This window comes from Purpureocillium takamizusanense, chromosome 7 (assembly GCF_022605165.1).
Source record: "Purpureocillium takamizusanense chromosome 7, complete sequence".
Lineage (NCBI taxonomy): Eukaryota > Fungi > Ascomycota > Sordariomycetes > Hypocreales > Ophiocordycipitaceae > Purpureocillium > Purpureocillium takamizusanense.
Genome location: NC_063074.1, coordinates 361592 through 376063, shown reverse-complemented (window position 1 = coordinate 376063; position 14472 = coordinate 361592). Strand labels below are relative to the sequence as shown.

The window sequence follows — 14472 nt, the reverse complement described above, 5'->3', positions numbered from 1 at the left end:
AGCGTGAGGTGCCTTCCCCGCCCCAGGCGGCTCTCAAGCATCGCTCGACCCCGCCAACGGCGCCTGCATGATGCCACAAACGCCGAGTCTACAGGTACAGCTGGTGGCCCCCGGTCGTCCGTGCCCCGCACTGTCACCCACCTAGTGGGCACGTACTGTGGTAGTCGTGGTACAGTAGCGCTTCGTGCCTCCACTACCTTATTAGTACGTTAGCACAGTGCCGCTGCCGCGTCGTTGGGAGGCGTCGTCGTTGGCTGCCCTGCCTTGCCCTGTTTAAAGTGCATGTTATTTCGGTGATGGCTGTCATCCTTCAGCAGCGGGCTGCTCGCTGTCTGTTGGTCCTCCCATGTCCGTGACACGCACGAGTCAATGCCCCAACGCGACTCCGCGACCCTGATGAGTGGGCGTGGGCATCATGTAGTGCATAATAAAGGAGCATTATTCGCATTGAACAATTAATTTTGTACAGTATCCTGCGCTATCATACGCCGCGACTATTAGATGCCCCCCTTGCAGGAGAGGGTGCCTACAGCTCCCAGCCCCTCGTGAGTGGCCCCACGTACTTTGTACATCGTCAACATGCGCGGCACAAGCAACGGCATGCCGCCAACATTGAGGCGTCGCCTATCCATACATCGTCGTAGTCGTCAGATCCTCCACGTCGGCCGCGAGCCCTTTGCCGAACTCTTCGTCCACGAGGACCACCCGCCCTTGCCGCCCTGTCCGCTTCGATGCCGCGCGCCTAGCGCCTCGGCCACCGACAGGGGCTCCTCCATGGGCACCAGCTGTGGGTGCGCCTGGTACGGCAGCACGTTGCGCAGCGACCGTTTGCTCATGGGCTTGTCCTTGGGCGCGGCCGCCTCTTCCGCCTTTTTGATCTCCTTGATGATGTCGCGAATTTCGGCGTCGTCGCTCGCGACCTGCGCTCGGATGAACGGCAGGCTGGTTCCCGACTCGCCCTCGATCGCCTGCATCACGGGCACGCGCTGCTGGTACTCGATGCCGTCTAAGTTCGGCGCGTGCCTCGGCTCCGGGACGACGCCTGGGTCCAGGAGCGCCTCCTCGCCCTTGTCGAGCAGCGCATTGATGTCGAGGCTCTCGCCGGGCGGGATGGGCGTCGGGTGGCTGGGCGTGATGCACTCCATGTCCACTTCCTTGCGCAGGACGTGATCAATGTCCACGGCCGAAAAGTACGCGCACGACTGCGGCAGGTCATTGATGCCCGCTTGCTGCGCAAACATGGCCCGCGTCCACACGTTGGCCACCTGCAGAGCCAGCGCGGCCCGGTATCTGTCTTCCTCCTTCACCAGGTAGCGGATTTCGTCATGCACCGTAATGGCCAGGCGCGCATCGATGTTGTAGCGGCGGATGAGAAAGTCCATTGATACGATCAGGAGGTGCAGATAGTCGACCCCCGACGACTGAATGGCCCAGTTGATTCGCGACGTCAGATAGCCGCCCTTGCCGATGAACCGACCCATCAGCGCCTCCGTGATGCCGGCGCCCAGCACTGGCGTCCTGGGCCGTTCCTGCTCGGCGAACTCCTCGAGCTTGTTGAAGACAAACGACTCGGTGCCCCCGCGCCAGAACGGTCGCTTGTAGATTGTCTTTCTGTTCGTCTTGGTGCCCTTGGTGTTGGCGTACAGCTTCGACGCCACCTCCATCGTCTCCCTCTCCGACAGGCCGGGGTTGAACTGTCGGAGCAGCGTCGCCGCAAACTTCAACCCGGCCCCGTAGATGCGGCCGTAGTTGAAGACCTTTGCGTCGTTTCGCGATATGCCCAGGATCGACGCCGTCCGCGAGTGGAGATCCGTGCCTGCGGCCTTGTTTCCCTCGAGCGTCATGAACCCCACCGCGTTGCCCCCGTGGATCTTGAACGTCGCATCGCCAACCAAACTGGCAATCCACAGCTCCTGGGAGTCGACGTCCGCGCCGACGAAGCAGTAGCCCCGCGGGGCCTTGACCATGGCCTTGAGCTCGGATCCCACCCTGTTCTTCTTGGCGTTGCTCGCGGTGAGCCATGTGTTCTCCACGGCTCGTCTCGTGATGGTGCCCATGGGGATGACCTGGGGCAAGATGAAGCCGTGAGTGTCCTCGGGCGACCGTCTGCCCCTTCGCTTCTTGCCGGCAGCTTGGCCCAACTCGTCTTCGTAGACGACCACTTGCGACATGATGCGATCTCGCGCGCTCATCCAGTACGAACACGATGCATTCATCTCGAGCGCTTCCTTGGCGTACGAGTACTCGGACGAGAGAGTGCCATTTTCAAAGTAGCTCAGATAACCCTTGGCCATCGGATTGACGCAACGAGCGGTCGGCCCGTCCTTGTGAGGGAGCTTGAAGTAGGCGTGCAGTCTGTCGTCTCGTAGGGCCGCCTCCGTGTCGTCGAAGACGCAATGAAGCATCTGCTTCCCTGTGTACTTGTCGCATTCACCCTTGGGCACCCTGAAAACCCAGCCGTATTTGTCCGACCAGAAGAGCGGGTGGCCATCCCAGGACATCTTCAAGAGCAGAGGGGCGATGCGCGTTCGCACCGTGATGCTGATGGGGGCGTCGTTTTTCGCGAAAAGGTCCTTGTACCACTGCGGCATGCCCGGCTTCTTCTGTCGCGCGGCCGGTCTGGGAGGATCGTTTTTGCGCTTGCCCTTGACCATGCGGATTTCTTGACCAGACCAGTCGAGCTGCATCATCCAGGGGTCGTGTTGCCACTTTTCCGGGTCATCCTTGAGCTCGAGGGCCTTGTCGGCGAGACCGACGAGCCTCTCCTGGACGGCATCCGAGAGTTTGTGGTAGGTGGCCTCGGCGTTGGCTATGTAAGCGTCCCAGGTCTTGTTGACGGGCAGGATCACGGAGGCGAGATGTCGCAAGGCGGCGAAGCTGACGGGGTGAGGGCACACGTCGAGAAAATTGGGGAAGACGATCTGGTATACGCGATGCGTGATGGACACGTCGGCCGCGCAGTAGTCGAGGAGCATGTCGAGTTTGGCCACCACGCCTTGGCGGTCCAGCTCGCCAAAATCGTCACGCATGGCCTTGTCGATGGCGACGTTGAGGTGAAACTTGGCCACGTCTCGCAACGAGTTGACGGAGCTCCTTTCCACCCACAGCTCTTCTTCCTCCTGCATACTCCGGTTGCTGAGTAGCTCCGCAAGCTCGTTGTCAGGGGTCTGCGTGGCTACCCTCTCTCTCAGCTCGCGGTTCTTTTTGTGTTTCATCCACGTCGGGCGCTGTTGTGAGCACATGCCGTTGACAGCGACGTGAAGGGACATGGTGTCGATGAATGCGTTCCGGGACTGCTTGATGTCGTACTCCTCCCTGACTCTGGCGCGGTCGTAGCCGACATTGTGCCCGACGATGATGCGCGCCTGGGTCGGGTTGCCGAGCGGAATGAGTTGCCGGTCATTCTTCGTCTCGCCCAGAAGCCAGGGCGACAGCCAGGCGTACCAAGCAGTGGGACTCGCCGCGCACGCCATGACGGAGAAGGGGCTCTCCTTCCATAGGGCCTCTGTGTCAAAGCAGAGCATCTCTTCGTTGGGCGCATCGACTTGCTCGGTTCGGCCATCGGGATAGTACTTGGTCCAGCCGCTCCGCCGCACCCACTTGCGGGGCTTTGGGGGAACGCTGGAGCGGACGAACTGCTTCGCATGGCTCAGGTAGGGCTCAGCGCAGTCAGTCCCGAGCTTGAAGAAGTGCTCGTCGAGGGTGCGCCCGTGTAGCTGGGGCAGGTCGAAGGCGATGGGCGCGGAGTCGTCGGTGTTTTTGCCAAGCAGGTCATGACGGCGCAGATGGTCGCGGGAGAGCCGGACAAGCTCCTCGGGCGGAGGCTTGCATCCGTCGGGGAATACTTGATTGAAGACATGCGAGCTCAGTTGCTGCACGCCGATCTCATTGAAGCGCGACTGCGACGGGACTGTCGGGGAGGGTTAGCCATGGTGCGCGCGTGCCTCGGTTGAGTCCGACTCGATACTCACGGGCGAGCGTGCCTCGCCGCTTCAGGTTCGCCTCGTTGGCGACGTCGGCCAGCCAGCGCACATGGGCGCGCCACGCCTGGCGCCGGTAGGCATGATGTCGGGCGATGCGGACGAAGCTGGCGGTGGCGGCGCGGTGGACCGGGCCAGCAGCGGGTGCGAGCGCATTCATATGCGCGGATGCGGCATACCTACTGCGAGGCGATGGTACGACGGTGGCTGTTGGAGTTGATGAGCGATGGGACGAGGAGCAAAGGGCGACGCGACGCACGATTCTCAGCTCAGCCCAGCCTTGAACTGCAGGACTGGGATTCTTTTGACTCCCGTCTGGGGGTGTCATGCAGGGCAGACAGCCAGGGAGGGTACATGTACAGATGAGAGTGGGGCCCGGCTTACCTACTGCTCTTGTGCTAGGTACCTACTAACGTTAGGGCGTGTGGCGCTGAACACGATGGGTTAGCTCTGTCGCCGCTTTGCTTTTGCTCCAGCTCCGCTAGTCGCGGCACCAGCTTGAATCAGTCACATCACTAACTAACTAGTTCTTACCCAAAATTATACAAGTGAATAATTATGCACCGTGTACGAGTAGTAGGACTCGGGGGGAAAAAGTGCTACACATGACTAAACTGGGGGCTATCTGATTTACCTAGTAAGGCGTTTCAGACGAGAGCAAAAAAAAAAACAGCTACCTCGCAGGATCGAACTACGGACCTCTTCATTACAAGTGAAGCGCACTACCACTGTGCAAAGGTAGCGACACCACTGAGCTAAGGCTCAGGCTAGCGTAATGCGACTTAAGAATAGACTTATAAAGATAGTGTAGCTTGACTCCACAATGACAATTGACAACATGAAAGAGTCCCACGATGCCAATCTCCAGTCACTTCTTCCTGGGATGCGTGAGCATCAGAAGGAAATCCAGAATCTCCATGCTGCAATTCGCGGCCGTCCTGCCGTGCCGCCGCCTCATCCGCTTTTTTCTCTGCTATCTGTTCCGCCTCAAAAGAAACTGGTACCTATCAGTCACGGGGACGATCTCGTTGCAGGGGCCCGACAACGCAACAGCTACCCAAGCGCATCTAAACAGATGGAAAAGATCAGCCACGGGCATGAGCAAATGGACAAGAAGTTCAACGATTTCCTGGACGGGCTCGACTCATTCGTGAAGACTTCCAACAAGGAGAAGGTTGAGATGTAGAAGAAAATCCGTTCCATCGATGAGTTGATGGACAAGATGAAGAGCGAGTAAATTTGTGGCAATGGACAAAGTAAGTGGTCTAGAGTGAAACGTTCCCAGAGATTGATCACGGAAATATACCGCAATATGAACTGAATGATGCAATGCGGCTGCGCTGCGCACCTTGGGGCCGACAAACCTATCTACGGGGTAGTACTAATGCATCGATGGTTCCCCAATGATCCCTGGAGATGACCGAGGGATCCTCCACTGCGCGGAGGCTCGACTGCTGCCGGGCTCCAGTCCACTAACAGGCGCCTGCCGGATACAGCACTCCGGGCTGTCAACTCGTGGCCCAGGGGTCCTGGCAGCCTGGAGGTCTTCACTGTGCCGTGATTTTCTGTCCTCGTGCGAACATCGGCTTCACCTCTAATAGAAGACTGTACATGTGAATGATCCCTGGCTTCACCACCTTGGTTGGCCATGCCACGATATGCCAAAAGGCAGGACAAGACGTTCGAGCTCCAGCCTTGAACTCATGAGAAGTCTACCGGCGGATGATGCCACAACATGTCCCAGAACACGCCTTGAGACAATGTGCGAGGTACGACCTTGGGGGAGCACAGGCACCTTTGCTTTTATCTCACGTCGAAATACATTAGCAGTGCAGGTACCGAGTCGGCCTTACGAGGTATGTACGTATTTTGAAGCATTGCTGGCACAAAACCATGCTGACACAAGTGCCCGCGCTGCAGACGACAAGTCACTTGCCGCTCAGCCGCATCAGATCAGTGCGTTTGTGTTGCGAGGGACGGTTGCACAAGCCATGAATTGGGTGAGGTGAAAAGATTGAGTGACATGATCGTGCACAATGCTGCCTGGGAGAAGACGCACTGCCAGGAACTCCTCGTTTGCATGGAAATGACACGTGCCTGGCAGCCGTTCACGCCGTACGCAGCATGTAGGCAGGCAGGCAGGCAGGCAATGACGCTTCGTCGCCACCACCTCAGGCGCGGACGGCCAGCTTGGCAGGCAGGTTGGCCCGACGTTGCAGGTGGTGCAAGCTTATCCGGCTGAAATCTCCGGGCGGGCATGCCCAGATGCTTCCACTGCAACCTTCTGAGGTTGGGTCCACGGGTGCCTTTCCGGAACAAGGGGGGCCGCCAGCGAGGCGCTGAACGGCCGGGAATAGTGCCCACAACCAAGCCATCAAAGGCCTGCAAATTCCGTCCATCCATCCATCCATCCATCCATTGTCGCCACCGCCGCCGCCCTTTTTGCCCCACCCACTCACTCCTTCTGGTCCGTCCATCAACATGCCATACCATCCGCCAGCTCTTGCGTGCGTGAACGAAGCAGCCTGGGTCATTATAGTTGAACATCCAACACCGCCCGCCCGTCTCGCCTTCTCCCTCTCCAACAACATACTGCACATCCGCCCCGGCGGCTCCTCCGACCAAATGCACCACCACTCGCCATCCTCCGCAGCCTCCTCACGCCGCCGCCAGCGCGCCGATTCTCGTGCATAGAACCTCGTTTTTTTGTTTTGTCCCCTTTGTCGGAGCGCCTGCTGCTCCCGGTCAACAGGCGCCAGCCGGGTTCACAGCAGTGATCCGCCGCCACGATGGCATCACCCTTGGGCTCTCGCTCCACCCGATCTGCCGCACAGTTGCCGACCGACGCACAGCGATCGAATGCTGCTCCTGCAAATTCTCCCCAGCGACGAAGTAGTTGGCGGTCTTTTGTCCCACAGTTACGCCAACAAGCGTCGTCTTCGTCCTCCCGAAACCCGTCCTCGCTTCGCGGCGCTTCTGCCGCCACCGCCCCCTCGTCCTCCTCCTTCTCCTCCTCTTCTGCACGCGCGCAACGAGGCACGGGCGGCGTAGGCGTTGCTTGGCCGCCCTCGGTCACCACGCTTTTGAACCAGAATCGGCGTCAGAGAACCCCCGAGACACCTGTGAATCGCACCCTCGCCTACACGTGGGGCAGTGATAACCTGGACGACGCCTCTCCGGCGATGCCGCCCATCTACGGCGGCGACACCACCGAAGACGGCCAATATCTCAGCGCCCTTGCCGACGCCGAATTCTCCTCGCCCTCGGGCTACCCTTCCTTCGTGAATCCACCGACTGGCGAAGATCCCCACGCGCGCCAGGCTCCCGGCCAGCCTCACCAGGCCGCCGCCACATACCCCAGCTCCGCCGCCCCTCCCCGCCGCACTTCCGCCTGCGGCCGTGCCGTGCCCGCCGCCCCTTCACGATCCACGACCCAACTCACCACGTCAAGCGTGTGCGAGTCTCAAAACACCCTCTTCACCAACGACCCCGGCGACGAGTTGCTCACGTCCCAGAGCACCCAGAGCTCCTTCGCCGACATGCCCACGTCGGCCAACCTTCGGGGCATCCTCAACGAGGGCCCCGACCACGCTCGTGCTTCGAAGCGCCGTCGAGTCACCGGTGCGGCTGCCGACAACTCTGCGGATGTGGACCATCTGGTTTTGCCAGTACCGTCCGACGACGACGATCTCTTTGGAGAGAACGAAAATCCACCCCCCGACGGCGACGATCTCGCGACGATCGACCTGACCGAGGCCAACGAGGTGCCCGAGGACTTGAAGAAGCCAGAATTGGACAACCGCATCAAGCTGTCGGCCTTTCAGTGCGTCATTTGCATGGACGATGTCACCACCCTAACTGTCACGCATTGCGGTCAGCATTCCCCTCCCCTTCTCACCGCGGACCGCCGGCCCGCTAACTCGTGTCGTCAAAAAGGCCACTTGTTTTGCCAGCAATGCCTGCACTCCTCGCTCCACGTGGACACCACGCGCGGCAAGTGTCCCATGTGCCGGGCGAAAATTGACATGAAGCCCCGGCCCACGTACAGCTCCAAGACGAAGGGCTTCTGGCCGCTGGAGCTGAAGCTCATGACGAAGACGAAGCAGGGCAAGCGCAAGGTCGGTGAGATGACCTGATTCACGCAGCGGAAGAAGACTACGCGCTTGAATGTGGAGGTGCTTCGAGGTGACGAGAAGGGGAACGGGAGGGGGAAGCTGAGTGTTGAAACTGTAGAGTGGGTGGACTGGACGGGTGCATCATAGCGGCGGGCGTTCTCTTCCTCTTGATTCATGCATGGCATGGGACGCATATAGATGCGGCGTTTACAAACTCTGCGGACCGCTTGTAACAAACACTTGAAGGTCTTATTCCAAGGCCAGAAAAGAGTCTATACCACGAGTGGTGGTCCGCGATGTGCCGAAATGCAGGTATTTATCCCATGGGCCCACCAACCCCAAGCGAGGCCGCTTCCCTTCTTCCTCCTTCCAGTCCAAACCGCAACGCAAGCGCGCAGGCATACACGCGCCCATGCCAATGATGATGTTTTTGTGTTGGCAATGTTCTCCCAACGCCCCAGCCGAAACCCAAGCGTACAAATAGATCCGAATCTATGTACTTGCCTTCTTCCCGCGACTACTCATATCACCGAAGCCAATGGCTCTCCTTTTCCCACGGCCTGTTATAGGCAAAGCACGCCTCTCAATGGAACAAGCTGAGATCCGGCTTAGTCGAGCTCGCGGTAGCTTCGTTCTCAAACTACATCGCATGGTCAGTACTGGCAAAGTAAGGGCGACGTGAAGACAGATTCAACCCACCTCCAGGAAACCCGTCGCAGCAATGATGACCATCAGGGCATCCGCCAGGTCGCCAATCCTCTCGTCCAGAGATTCGGCAACGCCGGCGCTGCCAATGCCGGCGCTACGCTTCAGTGTGTGCGTCACGAGCATTCGATGGTCCGTCAGGAACTTGCGGCCCTGGACCGCGTTGTGGCTTCCTCGGCTGAGAAGCGCGGCGCCGATAACCCGACTGATCTTGGCCAGCAAGTCGTAATGCTGCTCCAGGGCATGAGAGTTGCTCGCGTTGCTTTGTAGCTCGGGGTCCGCGGCGAAGAGGCCCGAATTCTCAATCGTCCGGAACAAGTTGGCATAGAGTATGTACTTGGCGCCTGCTCGCGACTGCGCCATCTGCAGCAGAAGCGCGAGACGGGCATTTTGAAAGTTTTGCTGGTCCGTGTATCCTAAAGCGAGTCAGCAACGGTAGCAACCTCGACCGAGGCCAGGACATACCCGATGAAAAGGTTTCGTGCCATTCCTGCATGATGTTCCGCAACGAGTCGACCAAGATCCCAATGAAGTTGAGCCGGTTCAGTGTCTCGATAACATGGTTGTCACCCTCGTGCCTGCCGACGTTGACCAGGGCATTTAAAAAGATGAACGCCGCAGCCTGACAGGTGGGCTCACCGCAATACGCATCGTCGCAGATGACATTGATGAGTCTCTCGCCGTAGACTTGTATCGTCTTGGTCGTCTTGGGCCGGGTCGAGCTGAGTGGCCCTTGTTCTGAGACTCCCGTTAGGTAGCGATAGCAAATCTCGTAGTACACGGATCTCAGCCCTGGTGACCCAGCCCATTTACCAATCGCTTGAAGACAGATCTGGAACAGTTGGTAGAGCTTATCGCTGACCAAATTGCCAATCGACGGGTTATCCGAGTCGTCGGTGTTGGCCACATCCAGCTTGAACAGAAGCACCCGTGCGAGCTTGGCTAGTTCGAGAGCTTCTGCCGGACGATCAGACGCGAACGTTTCTAGGCTGGGGAGAATGGCCTGCAGGGCTTGAAGGAAGAAGGAGGTCTGCGCGGTCCCCTTGAAGTCGTTGCACTCGACCATGATAAGCAGTAGCTTGGTCCAAGACTTCAGCACTTGAAGGCATTGCGTGCCGACTTGCTTCTGTCTGTTGGACGACAGGAGGTAATCTTGAATCAGAATTTCCTCTCTTTCTATCAAGACAAGATCCTGCGCAGCGATCAATGTGCCTCGCCCCTGCTTCTCGCTTCGCTTGAGAAGTAGTATTTCCTTGACGCGGTCCACATTGTACACCTCATTCAGATCGGCGTCTGTCTCCACACATACGGAGACATCTAGATCATTGTAGAACGCAAGCTGCGGAGCTGGAGCGTCCCAGAGGCCATCTGGAAGGAGAAAGTCGTACAAGTCGAAGACGGTTGGAGTTTGTATTGGCTGATTGCCATCGCCAATTACTTGTCCGTTCAGTGCATCATATATTCGCCTCTTGACGCTGGGCATGCGCCCCTGGGAGATCATGCAAAGCTCCATGGCAATATACTCGAGGGTCAAGCTTCGAAGCGTCAAGAAGTCGATCAGCGTCGGTGCTCCGTCCGTCATTGGGAAATGGATGGTGGCAACGTTCTGGCCCTCCCAGGGGACGTCGGGCTGAATCACGGACTCGCGAATGAGCAGGTGGAAGAGAAACTCGTTGTCTCGGAGCTCGTTGATGACGAGTTGTGATGAGAGAGGCGAACTCCACAAAATGTGCAGAATCCGCATAACCCTCGATTTGAGGGCGATGAGCCAGTGCCTCATGCCTTGAGTGTCGGCAGATGGGACCTCAAAGAGAAGTCTCACCAAAGAGTGGAACAGGGAAGTGCGAGTCATAAAAGAGCCTCTGTTGTCGATTGACAGAGAGTCCACGCCGCACGTGAACCCCAACAAGAGGTGAGCAATAGTTGGCTCTTTTGGCGTCGTGTGAAGGCACTGCAGCAAAAAGTCGAGAATGTAGATTTTGATGATGTAGTTCGGCGATTCTGCTTCGCGTTGTGCTTCCAACGGAGCCATAAGCTCTGATCCAAAAGACCTCGAGATGGCCTCATGCTCTCCGTTGGCTTCCAAGGCCACGATGGCCTTATTCCGGTGCGACCCTTTGCTCGACCCGGACCATGTTGCGGTTATCTTGGATGACGATGCCATCTTCTCCAGCAACTTTAGGCAAGCTAAAGTGAGGTCGGGGTGGCCAATACCACAATAATTACCCAGGTCGACTACAAGATTCAGCCTCGTAACGAGACCATCTTGAAAGGAGGCATAGGCAGCATTGGCAACAGGCTGACGTCGCTGACCAGATTGAAGTTTGATGAGCGGCCTCACCAAGTCGAGATAGGTTGCTTCAAGGTCCAGCACCTTAGTGATGACCTCGACGGCGCGCAGGATGCCCAGGATGAGGGGTGAGTCGGGAGCTGCGTTGCCGACATCTGCCGGCTCCTGATGAATGGTGTTGAACAAGGACGTCATGACCTTGTCGTTGAACATCCACTCCATGACTCTAGCAAACGGATGCTTGCAAACGTAGGTGGCGAGATCGGTGGTCGCAATAACGGAGTCGATCTGGATGTTGGTCTCGTTCGCCATCACGATGAGATCTTCGTTGAAAGTCGACAAGCAGGTGAGCATGAACTCGAGGCAGCTCAACCTTAGGACCCGAATCTGGTGCTTGTCCTCGAGATCCTGAGACTTGGTCGCGAAGACGAGTCCCATGACGAAGTCAACGTAAACTTCAATGCCTGGATAACGCGAGCTAGACCCCAGACTCTCGGGAAAGGGCAGAGAGTCGTTCAAGGGGCTGCTATCCCGTGCCGGCGACACCAACGCAACCAACAGGTGGATGAACGACACGGGGTCTTCGAAGCCGTTGCTCATCTCATCGAGAATCCTCTCCGTTGAGACGAGAGGTGTCGGCTGAGCCTGCCGGATCGGCCCCGCTGTGGGATTAGCATAGCCGCCGGTGATCCACGTCTCCAGGCAGTTCCACATTGTTTGGCTCTCCTGAGTCGTTTTGCGATTCACTAGGGCCCTGAGCGCCATGAACACACAGCCTCGGAGCCGGGACGGTATCGGGCTGCTGGCTAGCTCATAGAGCATGTCGACGAGATTATACCCTGGGTTCAGCAGGAGGAAAGTCCTCACCGTCTCGCTTTCGGTTGACAGTTTGGTGATAAGGCGCATGTAGCATTCCAGCATCATCGCAGACTCAGGCTCGGTTTCCACCAGCTCGCTTGGGGCCTTCGTACCGCGGTATTTGACAGTTTGCGCCGGAGCGGGCTTCTGCCGGATTCTATCCGAATAGAAGTCAAGTTCTTTGAAAATCTGGGCCCAGGTCAAAGACTGCGTTCGCCTTATTTTTCCGGATGAGTGAATGCCTTCGTCGAGAAGGAACTCATGGGCGGCCGTGGCGCTTTCCTCATTCTCAGCGATGGCCTGCAACATCTCGCAGAAGGCCGTCACCAGCGGGGTTGAGGCTCTTCGAGACGCCCAGTGCATGAAGCCGGCAAGGTTACTGTCTGGGTCAGACCAGAACGTCGTAGCGGCATCCGGGCGTCCCTCATAGGCATAGGCGATGATGAGCAAAAACCTTTCCAAGTCTAGATCCTGCTCGTGGGTCTGACTCAACGACCGTTGTTCGTCTTCCTCCACCCGCAATTTTCGTAGGACGTCTGGCAGGTTAGAGATGAATGCGTCTACCAAAACCTCAAGGTGTGACATGAGGCAGTTTTGGAAGAAGTTGGAGAACTGGATTGCCTCGGTAGGCAGAGCAGTCGATCTCCTTTGCAGCCAGTTTCGCATACCCATGCGAACCGGGTCGTGCCAGTCGGGAGATCTCACGTCCCCTGCTACGGCCAGGATCCATTCGAAGGCACCGTCTTTCAAGGCCTCGAGGAATTGTTTGGATCTTTGGCGGTCCTCTTTCCCTCCCGTCAGCAAATATTCGGCTCCAAAAGCAATTAGTCACTCACCCTCGTCAAGATCGGTATTGGGAGGTATCGCAGCCTCGGGCGGGTCATCGACGTAGAATCCGCTGTACTCGGCTAGCCACCAGGCCCGGAATGCGGCCTGTAGTTGCGGGAGACGCCAGCCAGAGTCGCCGGAGGGCGGAAAGAGCTTGTCGTTGAGCTCTCGGACGCTGATGAGATCGTAGCCACCTTCCGTAGACCCAAAGAGCGAGACGTAGGCGCCAACAGCCGGCATGAGGTGCACGAGCAATGTCTCGTACTTTTCGGCTCTTTTAAGAACGGAGATGAAATCAAGGAAATCGGACGTAGCGGCCTGTCGCTTCTCGACGCAGCGACAGAGAACGACACCAAGAAGCTCGTGCTGCTGAATCAAACTCAGGCGCGAGAACTCGATGGTCTCCATCTGTTCGGATATCTGGTCGCCGTTTCCTTGGCCCAGGGTTTGCGCCGCGGCGATCTTGTCCCCTATCCGTTGCAGCCAGGTTCGAATCTTGGCCATGGCGGCCATGCACCTCGGCACGTAGCGTTTTGACCCACTGCCACCGCCAGACTGGAAAAGCCGAGCGGCGACAAACATGCGGATGGTATCGACGGCGGCTGAATCTTGGGCATCGTCATCGCCGTCTTCCAGTTCGAGGAGCAGTCGCAGCGAGTCAAGAACGTACTTCCGTTGCTGGTGGAATCGGATGATGCCGCACTCAAGAAGCGGCCGCCCCAGCACAGGGGGGTCCTCCTGTGAGTCGAGCAGACACCGAGCCGCGTCCAGCTCATCAATGTCGATTTCGTCGGAGAGGAGCAGCGCGTCTTGCTGGAACTTGTCGTTGACCGTGTAGTCGCTGCCATCGAGGGAAATCTCGCCTGTGGCTCAATCAGCATTCGCGAGTCCAGGAGTCCCGGCGCACATCTTACCTGACTTGAGCTTGTTGCGGCTCTGATCGCTCTTTGGCGGGCTGTCCCATAGTCTTTCCAGCTCCTTGAGGAAAGTCTGAACTAGAGGCTCGTTGTTCAGGCACTCGACGCCGTCGCCATAGCCACCGCCAAGAGCAATAAGCTCTCGGTGGAAAGCCTGCAAGGCGTCCAGTATTGTTACCTCGGCCATGTTCGATGTTGAGGCCGCTATTGCATTGTGATGAAGCTGCGACGGTCGTGGAGCGCAATGCCGTCTGAGTGTCGACAAACGCGTGGACTGTACGCTTGGGTCGGGCTGCGCGGACGCCAATGGTTGGGACGGGAACACGCGACGACAATGTCGCTCAAGAACCGTCAGAACCTGGAACTATCGCCTGCACTTTGAAAGGAAAGCAGTGCGAACTGCCTAGACTGTCGCGGTTGTATATGGGCGTGTGAGGAAGGTGCAGCGAGCGGGTCGCTGGTAAACATCCTTGCGGGCGGTGAGGGATTCTGCCGGATCTATTGTCATAGAGCTCCAGAAGCTCCTCAAGCTGCGCCGCACTTTCAGCTGTAGCGCATCCCCATTGTATCATCATTTGAGCATTTCGGCCGGAGTAGGCACCAGCAGGCACGCGCCTTTGTTTTGTCTGTTTGTGAATTTCGTCACGCTGCGCCTTGCTGAATCTGCAACGTCTTGATTGAGTAGCACCAGCGTTATGGCAATTCATTTTCCCCTTCTTTCCAAGCATACCTTATTTGCTATCTGTCTTACTGCACTTGGACAACTCAGAAACGCGCTC

General features: G+C 57.8%; 3 protein-coding genes and 1 non-coding gene across 5 annotated transcripts; 1 reads left to right on the top strand and 3 right to left on the bottom strand.

The window, feature by feature from the left end:
- Positions 1–443: 443 nt before the first annotated feature.
- On the bottom strand, positions 444–4277 carry MIP1 (DNA-directed DNA polymerase). 2 transcript variants are annotated; one of them, XM_047988906.1, is made up of 3 exons: positions 4240–4277; positions 3972–4187; positions 444–3910 (listed from the first exon to the last, which is right to left on the bottom strand). In XM_047988906.1, exons 2-3 carry the CDS (start codon positions 4138–4140, stop codon positions 648–650), a joined length of 3432 nt encoding a protein of 1143 aa, XP_047844905.1. In that variant the 5' UTR covers positions 4141–4187; positions 4240–4277; the 3' UTR covers positions 444–647. The 2 variants fall into 2 exon arrangements, with proteins under 2 accessions (XP_047844905.1, XP_047844906.1); XM_047988907.1 differs by having other exon boundaries at positions 444–4277.
- Positions 4278–4651: 374 nt separating this feature from the next.
- On the bottom strand, positions 4652–4723 carry JDV02_007416. Its single transcript has one exon. It is a non-coding gene; the product is annotated as a tRNA-Thr (tRNA).
- A 1780-nt stretch (positions 4724–6503) lies between these two features.
- On the top strand, positions 6504–8377 carry JDV02_007415 (uncharacterized protein). The gene has a single exon (XM_047988905.1). The coding sequence runs from the start codon at positions 6770–6772 to the stop codon at positions 8114–8116; it is 1347 nt and encodes a 448-aa protein (XP_047844904.1). The 5' UTR covers positions 6504–6769; the 3' UTR covers positions 8117–8377.
- JDV02_007414 (uncharacterized protein) lies at positions 8318–14117 on the bottom strand. Its single transcript, XM_047988904.1, has 5 exons — positions 13691–14117; positions 12785–13639; positions 9266–12733; positions 8795–9216; positions 8318–8735 (listed from the first exon to the last, which is right to left on the bottom strand). The coding sequence occupies exons 1-5, from the start codon at positions 13878–13880 to the stop codon at positions 8679–8681; spliced, it is 4992 nt and encodes a 1663-aa protein (XP_047844903.1). The 5' UTR covers positions 13881–14117; the 3' UTR covers positions 8318–8678.
- Between the last annotated feature and the right edge of the window lie 355 nt (positions 14118–14472).

What these genes read in the sequence shown, in the direction of transcription:
- MIP1 (XM_047988906.1), bottom strand. Translation starts at nt 4,140, where the DNA reads ATGAATGCGCTCGCACCCGCTGCTGGCCCGGTCCACCGCGCCGCCACC. An exon ending in GCGGCGAGGCACGCTCGCCC is followed by an intron (nt 3,911 to 3,971) that starts GTGAGTATCGAG and finishes CCTCCCCGACAG; the next exon opens with TCCCGTCGCAGTCGCGCTTC.
- JDV02_007415 (XM_047988905.1), top strand. Translation starts at nt 6,770, where the DNA reads ATGGCATCACCCTTGGGCTCTCGCTCCACCCGATCTGCCGCACAGTTG.
- JDV02_007414 (XM_047988904.1), bottom strand. Translation starts at nt 13,880, where the DNA reads ATGGCCGAGGTAACAATACTGGACGCCTTGCAGGCTTTCCACCGAGAG. An exon ending in CAATACCGATCTTGACGAGG is followed by an intron (nt 12,734 to 12,784) that starts GTGAGTGACTAA and finishes CGGGAGGGAAAG; the next exon opens with AGGACCGCCAAAGATCCAAA. An exon ending in GCACGAAACCTTTTCATCGG is followed by an intron (nt 9,217 to 9,265) that starts GTATGTCCTGGC and finishes GACTCGCTTTAG; the next exon opens with GATACACGGACCAGCAAAAC.